Raw genomic sequence first — 26,926 nt, 5'->3', positions numbered from 1 at the left:
TGCAATATTCCAGCAATATCATGGCGAGGGACACCAGAAATGTGCTTCACACACTGTACCCATGTGGAGAATCGAACCCGGGTCTTCAGCGTGACGAGCGAACACTTTAACCACTAGGCTACCCGCCGACCCACTTATCGCATGAGAAAAGAATCTACTTACTCGAAGTACTCCTGCGCCGGCGTGCGTGTTTCGGTGATGTTGATGGAGTTGTTGTAGCTGTGGTTTCTGATGTCGGTGAGAATACTGTACTCGGTGAACTCACTCGAGTTGGCCCACAGGGGGTCCGTGATATTTGACACACTTAGATTCCTCCTCTCACTACCGTCGTAACACGAAGGCGTGTTCCAATTGTTGTTGCAATGCACCCATGGTAGTTCCCAAGTAAATGAAGCAATGAAAAAGTGCAAACACCACGCTATGACTACATTGTAGTAAAAGTCTGTGTAGAAGGCAATCAGGACAACTGCCCAGCCTATACCTGTAACAGAGAAAAAATGGGTTAATACCGTGGACAGATTGTACACCTGGAAAATTAGATCCAAGTTAAGATCCAAAGTGAAGATCCATCCCTTAGTTTCAGAGAATATACTTACTGCTTCATCACCTAATGAATAAGACATGGGCGGATCCACGGGGGTTGGGGTGGGGTGGGGTGGGAGTGTTTCATGGGGTCGATCCCCCTCTTGAAAATGACTTAAGACAGCTTTGAAGAATTTTTTTGCGTTGTCGGAGTCATGGGGTTGAACACGCCCAACGCCCCTTTTCTGAAAATCCCTGAACCCTCCCATGTAAGAATATACTCCGAAACGTCCTGTTCCTCAATAAAGAATAGTCTTTAAAAAAGGCAACGTTGTTGGCACCTGAGTAAATTAAGACATTTAGTGAGAAGGACGTGAGACGTGAAGACGCCTCTCTATTCTTGAAAAACAGTCGGCCCGTCGCTAAATTCCAGGAAAAGCTAATGGGTGCGATTAAAATGGAACGGATTTTCCGATTCTGCAATTCGTAATTATGACTTGCATTCGGAAAACGTCGTAACACTCGGAAATCTTCGGATACTAGTATTTCCTTGTTTCATTTGTGCCAAACATTATTCACATTTTTTTTAATCATGATTAAAAGTTGTTATTAAAGCTTAATCAAGCATAGTGATTTTGTTGTGTTTTTGCTCTATAAATCGAGCAGTAACTCGATTATAAGGAGTTTTTTGTTTAAAAATACTTCTTGCAATATATTGCAATACATATCGCAATATATGCTTTTGCATTGCAATAAATCGAAATATGAATATTCTCTGCAATACCCGCCCCTAGTTTTAAATGCCCCAAACATAAGGGTGTCTTTTGGAAAAAAAAGTATACGCCCATGTGTGATGGTAGTTGAACATGAAAATAAGCAATATAAGTTGTGCGATGGGTTGGGTCTTGCATGTAGGTTTGCAGTGGCTAGTAAAAATCCAGTCGGGCCAGTAAATCTCAACAGTCACTGGCACGACTGGCTTGTGAATTTTCATGGGGTCATTTTGTAAATATATCACTCTCTCCGACCATGTCAAACTATAACACACTTCTAAATCACGCAAGATTATGGCCTGATACAAATTGTCATCATATTAGCAGCTTAATGATGAAACCCGTGTCTACGTTCAAATTTCGGACTAGTGAAATATTTTGTGGGCATGTAACTTTCAGGCATAGCTTTGGATACTATTTCACGCACTACCTGTAAGGCTTCGGTAACGTTAGTGTTTTAAGGATCAAATGCAATTTTCACATGTATTGTTTCTTTTCTTCGACAGTATATCTACATGATAACAAACAAGAAACGGCTATGCGATGGAGATTCATCCTAATGTGCTTCCGTAGTTGTTTTGTTGTCTCTCGGAGAGTGGTGTTAGGTCAAGTAAGGTTTCCATAACGTTAGGGTCAAATGCAATTTTCACATGTATAGTTTCTTTTCTTCGACAGTATATCTACATGATAACAAACAAGAAACGGCTATGCGGTGGAGATTCATCCTAATGTGCTTTCGTATTTGTTTTGTTGTCTGTCGGAGAGTGGTGTTAGGTCAAGTAAGGTTTCCATAACGTTAGGGTCAAATGCAATTTGCAATTGCATACTTTCTTTACTGTCTACATGTGACATTGATCCGATGCCCAAATTCCAACCGTCAATCAAAGCTAAGTTCTGTGTGTTGTGGCGGAGTGTAGGTGGAATGTTATACCCGAAAAATACCAAATAAACGTTTAATGCATTATGGGCGTAATGCGGACATACTTCCGGTACTGTCTAGATTAACAGGGTTTCACTATACAAGAGCACGGTAAAACGACACTTGGGAAATAATAAAATCGAGAAATGTGTTAACAGGATGGACATAACTGTCCGGTTTAATAGAGTTTAAATGATGCGCTAATAATTAATATTACACCGTTTTGGGTTGTATTTCAGTTGCTTCGATAGGTCATCTAGGAAAGGTCATAGGTCATGCAGGTCAGGTCATACGCGTGGAACGTGTTGATGAAACCGAGACGAGGGGAAGATGTTGACAGAGCAAGGGCCATAACTGGTGTGAATCTGAGATTTCAAACCAGCAATTGGCAAATTTTGTTACTGTATGAAATACACGAGCACAAGCATGGGGCTGACAAACCAATGATCAAAACCGGGCGCGAAATGGGATTCGAACCCAGAGTTATATCATCAAGGCACACACCGCTGCATAACCTTAGACAACCGGTACACCACCACCTACAGGAAAATGACGTCATTATACTTTGATAATGACATGATTAATATGTTTAAATATAAGTATTTGTGAAACATTTAATAAACGCATATTTATATTAAACTTGTACAACATTCACTCTACTTTCATATTAACCAACTAACTTAGAAACGTCAATTTTAAAGTTGAGAAACGAAATAGAAGTTCTGAATATAATTGAAAGATACACTGCATATTTTGGACGCCAAGTGTGTATGCTTTAAGGACAGTTTGACATGCCACAATTTCATCCAGGGTGTTATGACTTAATATGCAAAGAGACGACTGCATAGTTGAAAAGTTTTATATCTGACATATTCCAACATAATCAATGGTTTGACCTAGGCTGTTTTTGTCTTGAGATGTAACAAATGTGAAGAGATGTTGAAGGTGAGAATTTGAATTATCGACTTTGCATTTAGTTATTGAACATGTACTCTAACACAATTGAGGCTTACAAAATACAACGCTTAGGGACTTCAGAATCTGAACTGGAGAATGCTGACCAGGAAAAGTTTCAGGCAAACTATCAAAATATAGATTTTCTTCCAGTGTGATTGTGCATGTGATTACCATATCAGTTATTTTGCTTGTATTACAATTAAACATATTTACAGACACACATAGAGTATAAACATAGAATCATTGATCGTGACATGAATTAAGATTATATATTTCATTTAACCTTACAAAAACAATTCTGGGGCGGTTGGGTAGCCTAGTGGTTAAAGCGTTGGCACGTCACGCAGAAGTCCCGGGTTCGATTCCCCACATGGGCACAATGTGTGGAGCCCATTTCTGGAATATTGCTAAAAGCGGCGTAAAACTTAACTCACTCACTTGAAACAATTTCGTAACGCAGAACTTTGCATATGCGAGAATAGCAGTATCATTTGCATTCAGCCAAGCTTGATGTTTTTATCACAAACTAGACCTATTTTTCATTAATTGAATGAACGTAAGGTTGTTTTAGATCAACTCAATCACAATCATTGAAAAGGGGCGATCTGCTGGCCAGGTGCAAGACAGCTAATTGTACAAGTTCTTTTCGTTGGGACCCAGTTTAAGATTGGTATCTTGTCGTTGAAAGTGTGAACACGGGCTCTCTTTATTGAAATGCATATCTTGAAGAATTCACAACCTTCGGGGTTAATTCCCCGGAAATCAACCTATCAAATTAACACGTCCCCAATTGAAATCTAAAACACTCCATTTTCGCATTCAGTTAAGCAATCGGCGGACTGTGTGTGCTCTCTCTAATGACGCTCCGCACCGTGTCAGTCCGCCATCGGAGCAAATACCACACCGGAAGTGACGTCAAAGTTCCATTAATATACCCGAACGATCGTTAACGGCCATTGTCAGTCGACGGCTGACTCGAATCATTACAATAAACCCTCCCTTAACGTCTGAATGTGGTGTTTATTCTAAGGGAGCTAACTCTAACGAGATCCAATTTCTTTTCGATTAGCACTTTATGGGTAAAAAGAAAGTTACGTAAAACTCATGGTCGTTAAAATAAGGTTTTTGCACGCTTTTCAGCTACAGTGTTCATTTCTTGATGGGAGTAATTCAAGTTTGCATCGATTCCAATACAGCCTTATCTTGATGTTTAGAAGCAGTCACATTGAGAAAAAATGGACTTATTCGTAAATTCTAATACACCAGAATTTACGTCAATTCCCCTTTTTTCTTGTGGGTATTATTTTTTCGGTATAGCTGAAGAAGTTCGACGTCCAAATACTTTGCCCAGTGTGTTCTATTGTGCCAAGAGAGCAAGAACCTGATTTGAAAACGCATTTTAAACTCACCTTTGAACGAACCTGATCACATCCATAAAACACTTAGATAAAGACAGTAACGTGCCTTAAGATTTATTGGATAAGAAATTGATAATGTTTACTTTCTGGGGCAATTTGTTTAGACCCAACATGCGTTCGTGTGATTTTCTAAGTAACAAATCGTGCAACAAAGTTGGCAATTCTGAGAACACCGATACCCCCAGAGGCGGGTACACCCACATAAATCACGAAGTCCAAAGGTTAGGGGGGAATACTCCTCAGGGAAAGTTTTCTGCTGGAAAAGGGGATACCTCTGGATCCGCCCCTGCCACCAACATTGACGCACAACGAACTAAAATGAACCACTAATTTCTGTTCTTATTAACAGTGGTTCTTTCTCTGCATTTCGACAAAAATATACAGCATCTGCCAGGACAATTCGTTATATCTGTCAGTTCACGTGTTCGTTACATATGTAGTTTATTGTACACGAACTCGAATTCCAACTGAGCTACTTATGTCATCAGTTTATGGTTCAAATAGCGGTTCGTCCCGTGACGATCCGGGTTAGGACTAATCTTCAGCAACCCATGCTTGTCGAAAGAGGCGACTAACGGGATCGGGTGGTCAGGCTCGCTGACTTAGGTGACACATGCCATCGTATCCCAATTGCGTAGATCGATACTCGTGCTCACTGGATTATCTGGTCCAGATTCGATTATTTACAGACCGTCGCCATATAGCTGGAATATTGCTGAGTGCGGCGTTAAACAACAAACCAACCAACGTTATATCTGTCAGTGGACGTGTTCCTTATAAATTTAAATGTCATTTATTGAGAATACTCTCTAGTTGAGCTACCTATGTCATCAGCTGACGGTTCAAATAGCGGTTCCAGGTGTGTCGGCACCATTTCCATGGGTATAACGCAGGACAAATTAGTGAAAATAAATAAAACATATTTGATACAACTGCAATGTATCTGTATGTCAATCTCTGTGTCAAATCTTTCACAATTATAGTCTTGACAGCAAGATGAAGTTTCGGTACTTTTAACACATGTCCCAAAAATTCGTCGTCGCTATTGTGTACAGGCTCATGAATCGGCGCTGAGAGCTTTAAACACGGAAAAAGCGGAACGCTGGATAAACACAGGCCTGTGGGCAGAGGTACTTCCTGTCTTTGAAATTCTTCCAATTAAATGCATCATGTTTTTTTATTTCTCAAATGTGAGGATGTACATGTATATTCAGGGGAGAATAGATGGATACACATGTACATATATGTTTTAGCCGAACGAGAAGAACGATCTGGAAACGCAAACAGAATACTAATGGTAGAATATACTGTTGACGTCACGTCAACATAACGACGTTCTAATTCTAATGGCGTAAGTATTGACGTTATATACATTTACAGCGACATGAAGAACATACGAAATCCCACTTGATAATATAAAATTACGCCTTAATATTACCTTTAAACAGTGGACAGATCCTCCCCCAGCACGTGATGGCTCCTGTCCGGTTGAACTGACCCAGGGCCAGCTCCATGTAGAACAAAGGTATCCCTCCAAGTATCAACATAAGAAGGTAGGGTATTAAGAAGGCTCCTGAAAATAAGACGTTGACTTGAATGAAATACATAATCAATATAAATAAATAGATGAAAGATAGAAAGAAACAATGAATGGATGGATGGGTGGATGGAATGAATGAATGAAGGTGGGTGGATGGCTGACTGGCTGATTGCAGGTGGGTGGAATGAATGAAGCTGGATGGATGAATGAATGAATGGATGAATGAATGAATGGATGAATGAATGAAGGTTGGTTGATGGATGGATAAATGAAGGTGGGTTGAATGAAGCTGGCTGGAAAGAATGAATGAAGATGAGTGGAATGAATGAATGAATGAGGCTACATGGATGACTGAATGGATGGATGGGTGGATAAATGAATGAATGAATGGATGAATGAATGAAGGTTGGTTGATGGATGGATGCATGAAGGTGGGTGGAATGAAGCTGGCTGGAAAGAATGAATGAAGGTGAGTGGAATGAATGAATGAGGCTACATGGATGACTGAATGGATGGATGGGTGGATGAATGGTAGGATGGGTTCTGGATGAATCAATACTTTGAGAACGACCTACGATCTACGAGAAATAGTAAAGTATTCGTCCCCGTCAGGACTAGATAAGCAAGATGATATTACAAGGTTTGACATTCACAGATTTTGTATTTACATTTGAGATGATATAATAAGTATTGCTGAATCATGAACTGTCGGACAAAATGAAGTATACAACCATGACTGATGGTGGCTTGGCTTGAAATAGACCACAAACGGTTTGCCGATTGTGATATATATATATAGACTAATATTGTATAAGGTATCAAAGTATCTACGTTACTGCAGGTTAACCTAGGAACGTTTTGATAACCTTTGTAACGTTTTGGTCAAATATATTTTTCATTTGTATACTTTCCCTTCTCCACCAGTTCATTACTTAATAGTGTTGATTTTAAATGAAGTTCGATATGGTAGATTCATCAATGGGCAAGGAATTCACATAATAAATTTTACATGTAAGGGCTTATCTCCCTTAGGTAAGTTAAAGGGTTATCTCCCTTACCTCCGCCATTTTTGTAACACAGATACGGGAATCTCCAGACATTAGCGAGGTCGACGGCGAAGCCCACCACAGATAACAAGAAGTCAATTTTTTTGGACCACGTTTGCCTCTCCTCGTCTTCCACGTCAACCTCCCCCTTCACCGGCACTCCTTGCGGCTGCATCATGTACGTGTTCTCTGTCGTCGTGCAGTTCTCCAGGTTCTTACCTGCATGTACAAAACGGAACACAATGTCAGGGTTTAACGTCAAAGATTTTTTCTGTTGTTTAACGCTGCACGCAGCAATATTCAGGCAAACAAATCTTTCAAACTTTCCCACTAGACCACATGACCAGTGAGTGGACAATAATTAGTGGTCCTGTCTGTACTTCACTGGTCCAAAATAACATTCGTAGATTTACTTAACTATCAATACAATATTCACTGGCCACCAGGACCACTGCAAACATATCATTTAGTGGTCCTGATAAAGTTTTACCAGCCAGGGACCACAGGAGCAGCGTAACTTGCGCACACTGAATTACATTCCAGCTGTAAATCTGTAAATATACGAGTCTGAATCAGACAATCCAGTGATCAATAGCATGGGCATCGATCTACACAGCTGAGATACGATGACATGTGTCAACCAAGCCAGCGAGCCTGACCACCCTATCCTGTTAGTCGCCTCTTACGACAAGCATGGTTGCTGAAGATCAATTCTAACCCCGGACCTCAACGAGTCTATTTCTGTCAGACGACGGCTTAGTTTCTGAATATGCGCAACTTTGATAGAAACTACTCCACTGAAATTGAAAAGGGGCCCAAAGTCAGTGTATGAAATAAGGCCCGTCCGACCGCCCGAGACGGGCTAGATTTCTGCCGGACGGTCTAATTTTACAGCTAACCAGCCCGATGGACGACGGGTGACAAAAATATTCAGATAACGTGTCCACTGGCACTGTCTATTTAGTATTTAAGAAGGACCGGTTAAATCTCTTCTGGGCTGGTAAGTTTTTTAAGTTACCAGCCCAGATGTCAGGCCGGGTTTCTGGCTTATTTCATACACTGCCAAAAGAGATCGGGCACTTGTAGAACATTGTAGACTTGCTGAAACCAAACTCATAAATTGCATTACAGTACGGGCTGGAGGGATGTGAAAATAACAGGGTTTAAGGATTATGAGACTCGGTAATTATACATTTTCTTTGCACTCAAAGGAGACAAACGAGGTATATGTTTTACAACACACATTTTCTTAAAGAAACTGGGATAATCCAAAGGATAAAGCAATTGCTAGTCACACCGAAGTTCCGGGTTCGATTCCACACATGGGTACGATGTGTAAAGCCTATTTCTGCTGTCCGTGATACAGCTGGAATATTGCTAAAAGCGGCACAAAACCATACTCGCTCACTTACTCTTAACCGATCGAGGTTCTTAAGCACTGATATTGGGAATGCGTTGACATGTAGGCTACCCTACTCCTTTCGTAGTTTTGTAGGATGTCAGCGAGATCTATTTCATGGAGTAATTCTTTTAGTAAAACACGAGTAAAGTTCAGACAAATAATGACAAGTGAGAATCCGTCTTTTTAAGATATTGGCAGTTTTATTCACCATATGTTCGAAAAGCGCAAATCTTAAAAACTTTAATGGTCTTATTATGTGCAATGAAACTACATACAATGATCACACACTTGATCTAGTGTGTTACTGCGGCGCCAAGCAATATTCAACCAATTACTCCATTTGATATATAAAACAAAATGTATTAAAACCGACATAAAACCAAACAAATGACCAAAACCAGGATTTGAATTGACCTGACAGCTTCATTAAGGACACATTTCCCAGCGATGCATTATTGATCACTGGTCTGGACGGAGGCACGTGTTCATTAATTTGTTGTGCCGCCAGGAGCACAGAAAGTGATGACGTCACTGCACTTCCACCTGCGACGTGAGGTTTGACTTAAAGGCTCATCTTTTGTTTGGTGATTCCTTTTCACATTTTCACAACATCTGTTTTTGTATCAATACGTTTTTAGAATGTCCTTGTGTTTGCTCATGTACGCTGTATGAAAACATTTGATGTGGTTTAGCTTTACTACCAAGGTCTCGCATCACCAATATGACACTGATCACACGTTCAATAAATGTAAACATATCCTGTTAACTCAATACTAGTGATACAATAATGACATTTTATATTTCCAGTTCGATTTTTCACGGCGACACTGTATCAATCAACCAGTACTTCGACATAAGCGATTCAATTTATCAGACTGACTGACTGACTGAGTTTGGTTTTACGCCGCTTTTAGCAATATTCCAGCAACATCACGGCGGGGGACACCAGAAATGGGCTTCACACATTGTATCCATGTGGGGATTCGAACCCGGGTCTTCGGCGTGACGAGCCAACGCTTTAACCACTAGGCTACCCCACCGCCCCAATTTATCAGAGGTCAAATAATGATTAAAGGTAAAAGTTAAGGAATTCGACATACCGGACAATCAGTTCGAAGCAACCAATACTTCGAAACAAAATAATTCGACTAAACGATACAACTCTACCTACAAACCATATTATTAAATACCATACATTATGGCCAAAACAAAAGCAGAAGAAAAAGGTTCGCAAGTTAGACAACTCTGGAAACATATGTGCGTGTCTTGCCATAGCACAGCCGCCATACTTGTATCGATATGTCGAACCTATTAACATACATCCGGGTGAGAATAGTGGCCCGCAGCAACCTATACTTAAGGTAAGAAGCTACGAAATTGATCGGGTGGTCAGGTGAATTGGTTGGCTGTGTGTCATCGACACAGGTGAGTGGATTGATGCTGAAGACGTCAATCACTGGATTGTGTCTTCCAAATTTGATTGTAATAGACTGACGTCACAAAGCGTTAAGCTATAAATAAAATACAACACTTCCGTAGCGACAATCATGTTAAAATGAATGAACACTGTTAGGATAAAACTTTGGTGTTTCAAGCCCAACTATGAAATGTTTAAGCATTTCGAAATCGGAATTCAAATATCAAGTCTGAACCACACAATCTAGTGATTGATATTGATTGAAATGGTAAGAATGTGGTCTTGTGCATGCGCTTTTTGTTGTAAATGGGTTGCCTGCGCGCTGATTGTGCTGGTTGTACATGTAGAGTGAGTGAGTATGGTTTCACGGCGCTTTTAGCAATTTTCCAGCGATATCACGGAGGGGATACCAGAAATGGGCTTCACACATTGTACCCATGTGGGGACTCAACCCGGGTCTTCGGCGTGACGAGCGAACGCTTTAACAACTAGACTACCCCACCGCCCCGTGTACTTTAAGAACATGGTCATGTATGTGAAATATTAATCAGTAATATTGCCCTCAATTTACCGACAACACCCCAAGCAATAAGCCGAGTCCAGCAATTAACCCCGTTAATCCGGCTTGTACGGTCGTGGTTTAATCGTCCGGTGTAAGTAGTTTCCGGATTAACACACTACGGGAATAGTGAAATATCCATTTGTTAATATGGAAACGCTCCAAACAAAAGTCGTCTGAAGGGCAGCGCGTCAGGACCTTTAGTTCCATCTTATATTTGCTGGTGTATGTTTGCAAGCGGGAATGTATGAGCATGCATGTGCGCGCGCGTGCTTGTGTGTTGTATTTGACTTTCCTGGACATGACTGGACTATGTTACAGTTAGGAATAACAACGTAAAGGGTTTACACTGAGTCTGAACCGTACAGACCAGTGGTTGACATTATGAACAACGATCCATACTGCCGTGCATGATAACAACCACTCAACCGACAATAGAGTGACAGGTTCCCATGACCAGAATATTTTTCTTTGGACCATTTCTGAATTTCAGCTATTTCTGGTGTCCCCTGCCGCGACAGTGCTGATATTACTAACCGAGGCGTAAAACCACACTCATTCAGTTTCCACAGCTATTTCGGCTTTTTCATTAAATGGATTCTGTAGCTGAGCATAGTCAAGGCTTGGTATTATATATTTTGCACTGGTGTTATATATACTCTATGAAAAAGGGAACTTCATTTTAAATTTACGACTGAAAAAATTGGGAGATATATGGGAGTCAATGATGAATGTTTTGAGAGTACATCACCACTTGCACTTCCTTATGACCATAGTTGTTTGTACAGTAATCTCTCTTGAAAGATGATTAAATTTGCATGTATACGATTTTCATTTTCGAAAAAAACAAAAAAATCCAAAAAAACCCGGCAAGAAACAAACACTAACAACTGTGTGATGCAAATGTATGATATGGGCACGAATATACTATTCTCTTTATTACCGAAGTCGTCAAAATGAGGAAAATAAACCCAAATCCACTTTCAAACATTGACTGGCTACCCGCCATCGCCGCATGTAGAACGCAACGTCAGAGAAGAAACGTGACGTCATAGCATTGTTCATGACCTCATGTCACCATGACAAAGTTTTGCCCTAGGGCATCGTATGAAAAATATGAACCCCGATATGTTCGCCATCGTAGGTAATAAATCCAAATTGAAAGTTCAGGTTCCCCTACTATTTTGAAGTGTATATTTATAGCTGAAACTGATCTATGTCATTTATGGAAACGTTACCGATGCTGCTTTATATATCACTAATGTGAAACTGTAACTGTAACTGATCTATGTCATTTATAGAAACGTTACCGATGCTGCTTTATATATCACTAATGTGAAACTGTAACTGAAACTCATGTATAAAACAAACAGCGACAAAACTGTCAATGCTTAACAATCTTAAAAATATTTTGTAACCGTGCTCATCTGTGTTCATACAGCACAGACATGTGCCCATTATAACAACTCGCGATCCTGGTCCAAAGTATGGCCACTTCTTTGAATCAGAACAATGTACCTAGATAATTCTACTTGACGTATATATTTCTAAATATTAAAATGAATGGTGGATATGTGAGGGGAAAACTGATGTCATCACTTCTTTATAGTGATTCATAAACACATATTTATAAGTGGAAATCGTAGATTCGACTCTGCTCTTGGCACAGACTTCATGTGGATGGGGAAAAGGTTTTGTGGCTTTTATTTTAAACTTAATTTATTGTTATGATTACATAATGAAAACTAGTGTATTATTTATGTAGAAACGAGAGTATATCACCTATTTGGAGGGTTATAACTGAAACTGGTATTTAAAAAAGTAAATAAATAAATATATAAAGATATCTCCACTAAAGCACACTGAATTTTTCTACTGGATATTACACAAGCATGTGTTTAGCAACCACTGTTAAGCCATGATAGCAGGTGTTCACTCCTCCTGTGAGGGGGAATCATATAATGTAATATAACTTGGTTCATTATGGGGGTAATATTGTTGTGAAAATAATGATATGTTTTCAAGGCGTAGGAAAATATATGTTCGCAGAATGTATTAACTGTTATTAATCCGTCAACAAATTGTATAAATCACAAGCAAATTACCAAACCCAAACCCTGTTAACACTGTAATACACAAATGATTTTGTGTATAAGAAAGTCGAAGTAAGTTGTAGACATACACACGCATGTGCAGATGTTTAATATATAATTATCAATTATTATCATTTTTCTTAATGTTTAAATAAATCACACGAACAAACCCACAAAAACAATTCTATCATCAATAGTGTTTAGAACAAACGATACTATGTGTGAGACAATAATAGAAATATTACAGATGTATGAAAGGGTACAATCAATAACATTTCTTTTCTTACAGTTTGACATAAATCAGTTAATCACACATACAAACATCAAAACCCAATACTCTAATCAATAGTGTTTAGAACTACCAATACCAGGTGTGAGACAATAAAATATTACAGGTGTATGAAAGTGCACAATGCTTAACATTTCATAATCAATAACATTTCTTTTCTTCAAGTTTGAGATAAATCACACATACAAAATCCAATACTCTTATCAATAGTATTTAGAATCACCAACACCAGGTGTGAGAAAGTAGATATATCACAGGTGGATAAAAGTGTACATTGCCTAATATTATATAATCATTATTTCTTTTCCTATAGTTTGATATAAACCACGGGTAAAAAACCAAACCCAAAACAGTATTCAGCAGTGAAATGAAGACATTAGTCTAAGTACGACAATTTACAAAAATATATTTAAGATCACAGGTTAAATGTGTGCCTAACATAACAGGGAAATAATTTATTTTTGTTCAAAATATGAACGTGTAAAATATCGAAACGAAACCGATCTCACATTGCCTTGACCAAAGCAATAGTAAATGACAAACATACAAAAGAAGATATATATCGTTATACTAAGTCAGGAATTTTAAATAGCCTAAGGATTTTCTGTAATCATGATCTATCGCAACTTGATAGATATGATCCAAACAAACAGCAATATCGTTTTCTGTTAGATGCAACATACCTTACGAGTGGAAATAAAAACCCATCACAGTTGACTGCGCTATCGTTCTCATGGTGGATATTATAAATGTATTCTAAATTGTCAGGTGGCCTTTCGAGAGTGAGTATCACAGAGGCTATCTATGATAATAGCACGGCTAATTCCCCACACAGCTGTGCTACTGCGATCGGAGCGCACCGGTCTTACAGAGAGGCTAGCCGGTTTTAGCACATTCTGTGTCAAAAGTAGAGACTCCGGGTTATGTCGATCGGTACATGTGTCAATTTTAATATACCAGTTCAAAAGTTGTGTGAATGATAAGTGGTTAGTTTTTACAGGGTAATATAGGATATGCACCCAAAAAAATATATTATTTTTTAAATTTTAAAAGTACACTTGTTCTGTTTTTTTCTGAGTTAGTTCCAACTTTTTTATGTATGTGAGGGAGTATAGTTTATTGTCGCCTTTAGCAATATTCATGCAATATCACGGCGGGAGACACCAGAAATGGGCTTCACACGTTGTATCCATATCTTCAGCGTGACGAGCAAACGCTTTAACCACTAAGTTACCTCTAAGCCCACTTGTTTTATATATACAGTATAGAAATTGAGTATCCATGAAGATCTGGGTTAGAAATGGCCTTCAGGAACCCATGCTTGCCGTAACAGGCGATCGGGTGGTCAGGCTCGCTGATTTGGTTGACACATGTCATCATATCCCAATTGCATAGATCAATGCTCATGATGTTGATCACTCGATTGTCTGGTCCAGAGTAAATTCGATAATTGTTAGTGTTTGTTTATTACTATTCTCAAGATGAGTACGCGCATCTTTTCGTTTGCGTCTTCTTTGGGGCACAGGCAAAATGTAGCGCACTTAGGGTAGCGCAACAAAGAGAAAATGACCAGTCTTTCCATATGCGAGCACTCGCATATGGAAAGACTGGTCATTTTCTCTTTGATGCGCAACCCTAAGTGCGCTTCAATTTGCCTGTGTTTGAGGTAGGAGTCACCAACAGTAGAGCTATGCGACGGTGGTATGTAAATAATCGAGCATGGAGCGAACAATCCAGTGATTGAGTCAGTGAGTTTAGTTTTAATCTGACTTTGTTCCTTGGTTCAGTCTTCGCTCCCAGACTTAAGATGGCACGATATAGGCGGATCCATGACATTTCAAGTGTGTGTGTGTCCCAGTCCACCCAGCTGTGAATGGGTACCTCGAAAGGATGGGAAAGTCACATTAACTCGGTACGCCTCGTTGCAGCAAGAATTGTATGATCCCCAGGGAGTTGAGATTGAAAATATGATGTGCCGCTGAGATTGACATCCAATGGTCGAGGGAAAAACAAAGAAACGCTTTGAGCAGCATGTGGGATGGACTGTAGCGCTATATAAATACCCATATAACCCATATAATAAAGCACGCTATATACATGGGGTACTGTTCAAATACAATTCACTCACTCACTCACTCAAAAAGACATATATGAAACTAAACAAATGCAGCATGATTGTACAAGAAGTATGTACATTAAAAAATACATGTATACATCAAAGGCTGAGAACAGGAAGTCATACATTTGAAAGTGCACATGCACCTGTCAACAAACCAGCAAGGTCAAGGTCAATCTCTGTAAATGTTAGTATTATTTGTCTTCTTGAATATGCAAATTGCACTTATTACGGCACTTATGATATAATTGGACTCGCAGAATTAAGTCTGCATTTAGCAGGGTGAAGCCATTATGCAATATAATGTTACGAAAAAAAGGTTATGAATAAATGAATAAAAAATGTTTTCTGTCAACTTAAGGTGTGCATTTTTATAGGTGGAACAAAAAAAATAACGATTTAAACAGCGAGTACCACAGGTGGGCTCAGTTGTTCACAAACACCTGACATCATCACTTTTTCATAGTGATTCATAGGAAACAAACGTCAACGCCAGAGGTCACATTTCTGGTGTCCCCAGCCCTCAATATTTCTGGAATATTGCTAAAAGCTGCGTAAAACTACACTTACTCGCTTACTCGACACCAGAGAACCAAAGAAAAGTGTGAAACAGCGAGGGAACTTTTCACCTAGACTCCAGGGCCTAGATTTTCGAACCTCTCTAAGCGCTAAGATAGTCGGAAGTTAATGTCAATTAATGGCACTTACGACTATCTTAGCGCTAAGAGAGCTTCGAAAATCTAGGCCCAGGGCCCCGTTCCTCAAAGCGATCGTAGCTACGACAGTCGTAACTCCATACTTTAACATAGACCTACGACTGTCGTAGCGCTGAGATGATCGTAACTCCATACTTTAACATAGACTTACGACTGTCGTAGCGCTGAGATGATCGTAACTCCACACTTTAACATAGACCTACGACTGTCGTAGCGCTGAGATGATCGTAACTCCATACTTTAACATAGACTTACGACTGTCCTAGCGCTACGATCGCTTTGAGGAACGGGACCCAGATAGCTACATATAGAATAGGTTGTAGGATTCCGACAATATTATGTGCCTGAGGTTATGGATCAGTATCAAATGGTACGAGGTGCCCTGCCCCACCGGCGACACACTCCTCACTGACACATGCAAAAACGAGTCAAGTTTTAACAAGAATGAAACAACCTTGTCGCTTGTATTACAATACCTGAAAGGTGTTTGAAACACTTGACAACATATCTCCATGTGAGTTCACATCATGTATTTTTATATCAAAATACTCATGTTTGATGGTGATATGAAATGTGCCATCAGTTCAATTACGATTTAATTAACATTTTCAACAGAATAGGACAAGACATTGTTAAAGCGCCATCACGCATGGCACATATATATGCAATAGGACATTAAGGGGCATATGCCTTTATTATGGTAATATATATGGTAATCTAGTAACAACAGAAGATGGGTGGCTAAATGCTTCAAGTCGTTTCCAGTCCTATATTTAACTCAATAAGTTATAAGGCAAATGTGCATTTTTAATCATGAAAAAAGTAGAGGATACCTAAGCAAAGCTAAGCAGATACCAGAGCACGGGAATGATGTTTCGAGCACTGTAAATATATTCATTCCGATATTAAAGCAATTATATTACCCAAAGCAAAGCAAAGCAAAGCAAAACTGTTCAGTGTTTAAGTTGGATCGGTACATATTTCCAGTTATTTCGAGCATTGTTAATACATTCATTAAAAAGAATATTATATAACCATAACATAAGGAGAATATTCCTGAGCAAAGCAGATACCTTTTCCCGGAATAAAAACATAACTGCACGTTGGATTGGTACATATTTCGAGCAATGTAAACAAATATATCAAGACATTAAAGTAAATATTATATATATATATTACATAAGGGGAGGATACCTAAGCAAAGCAGACATCAGAGCAGCAGAATGCTTTATCACGCTGGCCTTCAGTACAAAAGTAGACGAACTACTCCTTGAAGCCAGCAATCACCGAAGCTCAAGAAAAGGCTATGGCTTGATGAAAGGGATCAAGCCGTCTATAACCACGGCACGTAATGACTTAATGATGCTTTTCTAGCTTATTAATTGTGTTTGACGATAATCCATTATATTGGCACTGAGTGCTATTAACTAGATGTATACAGGCAACCATAAACGACGAACATGGTTTGCCAATCTGCTACTCGATGGATCAATGTCCAATGGCCAGAAATAAAGAGATCGAAGAAAAATGCGATTGAGCCGGTGTATTCACATATAAAGATCCCTGTGACGCCCTGTGCCGTTATTTCACCCCCTGCTTTCTCAAGGCGTTAGACGCCGCTCAGTTGGGTAGTTTGGTAAACAGAGAGAAGTGGAACACGCTACTCAGAGATTTAGCTGTTTGCTTTCGCCGATGCCTTCAGGAAAACCTTCTGGTCTGGCAGCATTTGAGGGACTTGGTTTCCTCAAAACCAGATCGTACTAGGCACAGTCTGAATTAAATTAGATGTTACACGATTTTGAGTTCATTTCGAAATTCCTAAAACAATTTTAATGAGGATTTTAAAACATATTAGTGAAAAAAAACCCAACTAAGTTCCTTCTAAATCAGCCATATGAACCCAGTCAAGTGAAGAAATATTTGTAAATTGATATTGGATTGCGTTAGTTTATAATTAACTTAAATGGGGTAACCTCAAAACATTATGAAAATTCAATTTATAAACATGAATTCATTCGATAACTATTCATTTAATTTGGGAGATTGGAAATGATACAAAATCAGACGATGCCAACTTGTGTTTGGTTATAATATTTTATAATAATAATAAGGCCACTGATATTGCGCTGAACATAATGGACGTTATTATCCCGGATACCGGAGAGGCTGTAGAAGTCATATGACTTATCCCACCGGGTACCCATTTACTGCTGGGTGAGCAATTTTGAACAAAGTGACTTTTTTAAGGAGAGACCGCATGTGTGTATTTTAACAATATTTTATAAGCGTTCTTAGATCGGATACTCAGTCAGTGATCCGGTTCGATATATCCGACATTTTATTATAAGCGTCATTATAAATATAGTTTACTGTATATTGCAACGTTACTACCTTTCACGTTTAACAAAAGGACTTATCTGGGAACTTTTGCAATATATCAGTGGTTAATTTTTCAAATATTTCTGTAACAGCTATGCTTTTGCTAATCCTACGAGAAATGTTTGGAAACAATGACTCTTAGAAATACAGTTTTGTTTTAAAGCTGTTGCAATTTTATTTTAAGAATAAAGTCTGTGACCTCTGCAAACCGATTTAACTTGAATGCAGCAGTTAAAAACATTGATTTCTGCGTTTGTAATCAGCTTTACTGAATCAATATATAGAATATTCTCCACAATGCAAAATTCACTACAACCCCAAAGTGCAGTCCCACAATCATGTCAATTTTAGATTCACATCGGGATTAACGTGACCTTGACCTTCCATCGAGGACTGAATACGCCCCTTGTGTTTATAAAATAAACCACTGTCAGCAAAGAATAACTTCGACGTTAGTTCTATTGATTTGAAACAGGCAAATGTAGACAACTTTCACTGCAAAATTAACTCTACTGCTTGACACCATTTGAAGAAAATCGATCACCGTAATTTAGGAGCTGAACTTTAAAGGTTTCAAGGTCAACATTAGCATCCATGACCTCTGTCCAGTCGTCAAGTGATGGTATGTTAAACCATATCATTCAAAGTATATTTGGACCTTTTTATCACCTTTTGATTATATTGTAATTATTATTTTATTTTCATATTTATTTTCGTCTTAAGTCGTCAGCAATCGCCAGCAGCGAGAGCTAGGGTTGTACAACGTTGGTAGCACCGTTACCTTACGTTCAGTCCTTGTTGTTACCCTTCCTCACCTTCTGTAGCCATTTACTTACAGTGCATAAGCACGGTTACAACGAATTCAAAGGCCTGCTATTTTTTATTAGGGCCGTAGTTCGACATATCATTTCGACTAAAATATACACAAGTGTCGGGTACCCAAAAATCCAAGTTCGTTATATCCACCTGTTCGTTGAAAATGTAGTGCACTGTAGCATGTTCGGATTACATCCGTTTTAATGATCTGCAAGTCAGTGTGCAAAATAGTTTCCATTTTACTAGCCCCGGCTAGCTATGCCTGAAAGTTACTAGCTCACAAAATAATTCCCTAGCCCGAAATTTGAATGTAGAAACTAAGCAAAAGATTACAAAAATAGATGAGAATGAGATATTGTCGGCATGACACGGGTTTCATAATTAAGCTGCTAATAAGATGAACATTTTTATCAGGCCATAATCTTGCATGATTTAAAAGTGTATTACAACTTTACAAGTGGGAGAGAGTGATTTATTTACAAAATGACCCCATGAAAATTCACTAGCAGTCGGGCCAGTGACTTTGGAGATTTACTGGCCCAACTGGATTTTTACTAACCACGGGCTAGCGGGCCAGTGGCTATTTCGCACACTGCTGTCTGATAGTGGTGAAATATAGAAACAATGACTGGTGATGTATTGCATACAGGTATCACACCCGTGAAGATTCGGGTTAGAATTGTTTTTCAGAAACACATGCTTGTCGTAACAGGCTACTAATGGGATCGGGTTGTCAGGTTCGCTGACCTGGTTGACACATGTCATCGTTTCAAAGACCCTTTAAGATCTGGGTTAGAATATTGATCTCCAACAACCCATGCTTGTCGTAAGAGGCGACCAACGGCTCGCTGACTTGGTTGACATATGTCATCGTATCCCAATTGCGTAGAACGATGCTCATGCTGTTGATCACTGGATTGTCTGGTCCAGACTCGAGTATTTACAGACCGCCGCCATATGGCTGGAATAATGCTAATGCTGAGTGCGGCGTTGAACAACAAACCAACAGAACCATACAGGTATCACTTTGTGCTTTGGTCGCTTGGTCTACAGTCTTTCGGCCACACATTTTAGCCAAGTAACGTTTTCATAACGGTTGTATTTCTTTTTGTCAAATCCAATTAAAGAAACTTCGTAAACATAAATCTTGTGACATAGTTCAGGATAGGCCTATAATGTGTGAGTGAGTGAGTGAGTGATTTTAGTTTTACGCCGCTTTTAGCAATATTCCAGCAATATCACGGCGGGCGGCTCCAAAAATGGGCTTGGAAAATTGTACCCATGTAGGGAATCGAACCCGGGTCTTCGGCGTGACGAGCGAACGCTTTAACCAGTAGACTACCCAATCGTCCTAGAAAGTATGAAGAGAATATAAGAGAAAACCCTAACCATTATAATAAGAAAACTCTGCAAATAGTAGAGTCCATTATTAGATACCGACTATATCATGAGCCTGTTATTATGAACCACTGTCAAACAGTATTGAAGCGTGGTGTTCCCGAAAGATCAGCGCATCCTGCTCCAATAGATATAATGGATACATAATATAATGAACACCAAGTACGGATACAATGACACAGTATCCATTGTGTCACATTTCAGGTGAACATAATGTTGTGTTAGGCATGTTCCGACTGCATCATGGCGGACTGTAGAAGTTCGAGTCTGAACCACCCAAATCAGTGGCTGATATAATGAGGAATGACCCGGATCTGTGGGTCGTGTTGGCACACAGTCACACAACATTACAAGGTATGGAATGCTACGGGATCTGTTTGCAGCGGTATCGACATGAAGGTCAAAACATATCCAACCACACCGTATAGTAATGTTGAAGTGAGTGAGATATTTTTAAAATATTCCAGCAATATTATGGCGGGGGACCCCAGAGATGGGATCCACACATTGTACACTTGTGGGAATCGAACAGGTCTTCGGCGTGACGAGCGAACACTTTAACCACTAGGCTAACCGACCGCCCCGCATTATATAGAAGGGTTTAAGGAGCGTGAAACGAAGGACACTTTTTACTTGCATGTGAAGGCTTTCTGAAGATTTTCCGCTATTTAAAATTTTAGCTTGAATACAATCAAATATGAATATTAAAGTTTAGTCAAATTCTTTTTGTAAATTAATGGGGAACAAAAGTGTTATCATCTTTAGCTACACTTATCTGTCTTGACGTGAAGTTTGAGTGTGCACAATCTGTGCAGCCATAGAGCATATATCATCATAGTTTGTGACACCAAACAGCATTCACGCCACACCCTGCATACCACCACTATTGTATCAATACTACCCAACACACAGACAGACAGACAGACAGACACACGCACACACCACCCAGTAACTCTACACGCCATAACAGACATCATACATACCACAACTACCGTATCAATCCCACACAGATAGACAGACACATACACAGACACAGACACACAGACAGACACACAGTCACAGACTCACAGACAGACACAGACACACAGACACACACACACACACACACAACAAAGCAACAAAAACCAAAGAACACAACGCAGTCACCACATCACACACACACACACACACACACACACACACACCCCACACACACCACACCACACCACCACCACCCCCAAAACCACCACCCCCACCACCACCAAAACCACTCAAACCCTAACCACACGCAACACGAAACACACAAAACATAACGAACACCAGATACCACATCACCACTACCGCAAAGACCCAACGAATCGGACACACACACAAATCACACACGCGCACATTGAAACCCATACAATTTCAGAACACATAACACACAATACACACACAACAATACATCACGTTTTTATAAACCCACAAACCAGACACACAAATTGCAACCCCCACCCCCACCCCACGCACGCACGGACAGCTCAGCGCTGATTATATAGAAGGTTACATCTAAGATGACAACCGTTTCTTTTGATTTGTATCAAACACAGTTTTACTAATATTGGCATTTTAAGGTAATTAAGTGATTAAGGTGGATCCATAAATTGTTTTGTGAAATATATTTAACGCTGACTGATCACACACACAGATGCACGCGCGCGCGCGCGCGCGCACACACACACAAGACACCACCATATATACAAGTCTCCTACCCCACTGTGGTCCAACAGGACGTGTTACTCACCCTGGAGAGGTATGTCTTCGCCCAAGCTGCCCATCTTTCACCTCATTCACCTGAAACACCAACAGCCGAGTTACTGGTGTTGTGTTGTACGGAAGCCTAATGGTGACACATCTGTCGCAGACCTTTTTGAAATGGAGCCTGATCTACTATGATAAACCTATGCGGATAAAATTGAATGCTGCGTTTCCCCCCGGTTCATCTTACGTCACTTTACTTCATCTCAAACACAGAACACACCACAGAAAGAACAGTCATACAACATTCACACACACCACACACGCCAAACATACCATAAACACAACAATAAGCATGCTACACCCCACACTATACACACACCAAGGCAAACATACCACAGAGACAACCACAACACACACACACACACACACACACACACACACACACACACACACACACATCAACCCCTATATACATACACATACACAGAGCAAACGTACCACAGATACACACAACCACACTGCGCACCACACACACGCCAAACATACCTCTCACACACACTGTCCCCCTCCTCTCTCTCTCTCTCTCTCTCTCACACACACACACACACGCCACACCACACCACACCACCACCACCACCACCTATCCGTACGTGGACCAACTGGACGTGTTACGGGGTGGTGTGGTAGCCCAGTGGTTAAGGCGTTCGCTCGTCACGTCGAAGGCCTGGGTTCGATTCCCCAATGGGTACAATGTCTGAAGCCCATTTCTGGTGTCCCCAGCCGTGACATTGCTGGAATATTTCTACAAACAGCGTAAAACTAAATTCACTCACTTACTCACTGGACGTGTTACTCACCCTGCTGTGGCATGTCTTCTCCCAAGCTGCCCATCCTGCACCTCATTCACCTGAAACACCAACAGTCGAGTTACTAGTGCTGTGAGCAACATTTGTGCCACACCTATTTCAAATCGAAATTTATCTTCTTTCAATTATTTCCAAATTGAGTTTTATCTCTCGTTACTTCAAATATATTTTCGTAATTTGACTTTTTCTCTCTCAGTATTTGAAGTTTATTTAAAAAACTCGAAATTTCGAAAAAATATTTCTTTACTTCCATTATTTTGTTCAAGTATATTCTCTAAACTTCGAGTTTCTCGCACATTACTTCAATTATTTTATCATAATTTCAAACAGTTTCTCAATAGTTCAAAATTGGTTTGTATTATAGAAACTTCGAGAAAGTAACGAAAATAACGAAATAAACAAATAATTGAAATAGAGATCAATTTCCGTTGAAGAAAATATGCTTTCTAACAAAGTGACACCATTAGCCTAAGACAGCTCCCTGTTGACGAATATATACAAGTACCTCCATATTACATGGGATAATGTTCATTTACCCGAGCAATGCAAACACGAGTCCGACTGAACAGTGAGCATGTGTTTATGGATCACAATTACATGATATCAGGTGTTCGCGAAAAGCTTAGGCCCCGTCATAAACACACGCAAAGGCAAGTCAACTGTTATTTTGTTTGTTGGTAATTTGAAATGCATGTTCCTTAGTCATAGTGAGTGGGTTTAGTTTTACGCCGCTTTTAGCAATATTCCAGCAATGTCACGGCAGGAGACACCAGAAATGGGCCTCACACATTGTACCCATGTGGGGAATCGAACCCGAGTGTTCGGCGAGACGAGTGAACGCTTTAACCACTAGGCTACACCACCGCCTTTACTTAGTTATACTAAAAGCAACATACCACACAAACGTTGTATTCATCTTGTCCTTAGTTTATCTTTGTGCTTGGATGACATATATCCTTTGTACATAAACAAATTAATATTAATTAACTCTTACACTCTGTAATCAAGCCAATGTGTTTTCCATTAAACATGGACAAATAAGTCGAAAATGATGCTTGAAACGTTAATGATGCATGGTTTATATGACACTCTGTGTCATATCTAGAGAGAATAATAATATTCATACTCATGATAAAAATCGTAAAACATCGTTATCATTAACATAACGTATACACTTTGTTTGTCTGTGTTTAACGGTACATGTTGCACAACGATGCGATCACGGCCTCCGGGTATCCTACGATCTCATGCATATGTATACCACAAGAAAAGAGCATAAATTTAATATCCTATTTTAGCAGCTGGTGGAGCATGCTTGTTGGTAGGAGGGAATGAGGGTGACAAAGCGTAAGACATAGAGGGTATTATATGAGTACCCATGTCGTACTATGTTAACGACACGAGTGCCTAGATGTTGGTATTTCCCGAGCAAGAGCGACGGATATACCGATATTTAGGCACGAGTGTCGTAAACATAGTATGCTATGGGCACGAATATAATATTCTGTTTATTACCGAAGCCGTCAAATTGAGGAAAATAACCCAAATCTACTTTCAACTATATAGTCGCTACCCGCTGTCGCCGCATGTAGAACGCAACGTCACAGAAGAAACGTGACGTCATAGCATTGTTCATGACGTCAAGTCACTAAGACAAAGTGATATTTTGCCCTAGGGCATCGTATGAAAAATATGAACCCCGATATTTTCGCCCTCGTATGTACTTGTTCACGTACACGATGTTTATAGTAGAAAGTCCATTTGGTTTCTGGTACCAGTGTAAGATCATCTTAAAGTGACTGACCTTACCGGACAAGACAGAGTGAGTGAATTTAGTTTTACGGCGCACTCAGCAATATTCCAGCTATATGGCGGCGGTCTGTAAATAATCGCGTCTGGACCAGACAATCCAGTGATCAACAGCATGAGCATCAATCTACGCAATCGGGATACGATGACATGTGTCAACCAAGCCAGCGAGCCTGACCACACGATCCCGTTAGTCGCCTCTTATGACAAGCATGGGTTGTTGAAGATTAATTCTAACCCGGATATTCGCGGTCGGAATAGACAGAGCAAAGACAGAACAATATTTTCATTTACAGTGACATTCCCCCAACTGGACGTCGTTTGTAAACAATTAAAATAATTCACATAAATAAATACATACAAATTTAATTGTAAATAATGAGAGAGTTGCAGTGCCAGTAGCATAAAAATACTATGAGGATTAGGCGTTTTGGTTTGGTATGACATGTGGTCTCACCTTGGGCAAGTGAGTTTGTTCAAAATTGCCTCTGTTCACCCAGCAGAAAATGGGTACCCGGTTGGATAAAGTCATGTGACTATTAACCTCCTAGCGCCAAACAGGCAGCTTGGGTTATCCGGGGTGATAATAATCAGATTCTGATTATAGTGTCTGTGGCAGTAACAGATTTTGTATATTTTAACATGTTGTATATTGATATGAATTCATGTAAATAAATGCATTAAGTTTCATTGCACAGCTTTAGTCATTTTAATTTATCATGACTTATTATTTTACTTAGCCTGCCTTAACTAACTATCACTCACAGCCAGTTCACTGAGCATGCTTACCGCATGTTCACCACACAGCACAATAACATAAGCCCTTCCCTACTTAGGTCCTTTTGTCTTTATAGCCAGCTTGGGCAATCAGCTAGGCTTTACACTTTTACACATTACAAGGTTTGTGGTCACTCCACATTCAACCGTCAGTGTGATAGTATGTCTTTGTTTATTTTATGGACATACGTTTGGATCAGATCTTGGGATCACATTCTGAGGTAATTTGGATATAGTATTTATTGTTCATGTATATCATTTGTAGATATAACTTGTAGTTGTATCAGTGTGTGTTAGTCTTAAATTAGTACTGTGAAGTTGGTGATAAATACTCTACATTCATTATAATGTAATATTAGTAACATGATTATTAAAAGGCAAGGTTAACCACGTGAGCATGTGATGAATGGATGAACACAAGTACAGCTTTGTAATCATAAATGGGTGAATGAAAATAAGCACGAATGAATGAATGAATGAATGAATGAGGTCTTATTTTCATTGTTTTATATCTTGCTCAGCTACAGCCAAATTTGTGTTTGATTACTGTATCAGTGCTGAGGTTACTTTTGTATATGTTCATCATTAGCATGTCTGTATATATTATTGTTATTTTCTCTACAGGCAAACATTTCAGACAGACACAGCAGCGTCCCCAGGTGTGAAATAAACCTAGGCCCACACACCTGGTAGGTTTATATATTGTATATATGTCATGTATATCAAATGAAATACATTTTGTACACAGTAATTGTTTACTGAAGCAACTATTTGGTAATGTAATAACATATGTACGAATTATATGTGTATATCTGTGTTTGGATATGTGTATATTGCTGCATTTATTATATTGTACACCTGATTGTATCAGGGTTGTTGTTTTCACTACCCACATCTCTAATAAACCATCGGCCATTGAAGAACAAAAAGTATCGTCTGTTGTCGGTGTGTGACTGACGCAGTCCTGCTACATTGGAGCCCCCAGTAAGGAATGGCCTAACCGGAGATTTGAAGACGAGTCTGCTGTCATCAACATTCGAGATCCACAACTGTTAACGGAACCATGACGTCATCAACGGGAACAACGTGACGCGATGTGCGTTTTGTCTTGTGATTTACAACTTGTATTTTGTTATCTGCAGATATAGAGACACTTGAGTGTAGGTCGAACTACACATATAATACATTGTGTATGTACAGACCTGTACTGATGTTATACTTGACGTTTGCAATCGGCGGTTCAAAGAATCATTACTTAGACACGGAATTCATCACTTGTACATATGATCATTATTAAATGCAAGTCAATGTTTGAACATGTTCTGAATTTTTGCTTGTACATTTTTCTGAATATCATGTACCCGGGTTGTGCCTGCGTGCACAATATTTCTTGGT

The 26,926-nt window shown here is 39.5% G+C and overlaps 1 protein-coding gene across 1 annotated transcript in view; it reads right to left on the bottom strand.

Moving 5' to 3' along the window:
• Positions 1–26,926, bottom strand: part of LOC124253536 (sodium-dependent dopamine transporter-like) — a 133,166-nt gene that overhangs the window by 33,008 nt on the left and 73,232 nt on the right. Inside the window, 5 exon segments of the mRNA XM_046687338.1 lie at positions 163–481; positions 6,028–6,162; positions 7,188–7,394; positions 22,123–22,172; positions 22,937–22,986. Coding sequence (XP_046543294.1) covers positions 163–481; positions 6,028–6,162; positions 7,188–7,394; positions 22,123–22,156 — 695 coding nt within the window. The 5' untranslated portion in view covers positions 22,157–22,172; positions 22,937–22,986.

Source organism: Haliotis rubra, unplaced genomic scaffold (genome assembly GCF_003918875.1).
Source record: "Haliotis rubra isolate DU_JTF1 unplaced genomic scaffold, ASM391887v1 Scf543, whole genome shotgun sequence".
Lineage (NCBI taxonomy): Eukaryota > Metazoa > Mollusca > Gastropoda > Lepetellida > Haliotidae > Haliotis > Haliotis rubra.
The sequence above is the reverse complement of the archived record's forward strand: the minus strand, read 5'-3'. Positions and strand labels throughout refer to the sequence as shown.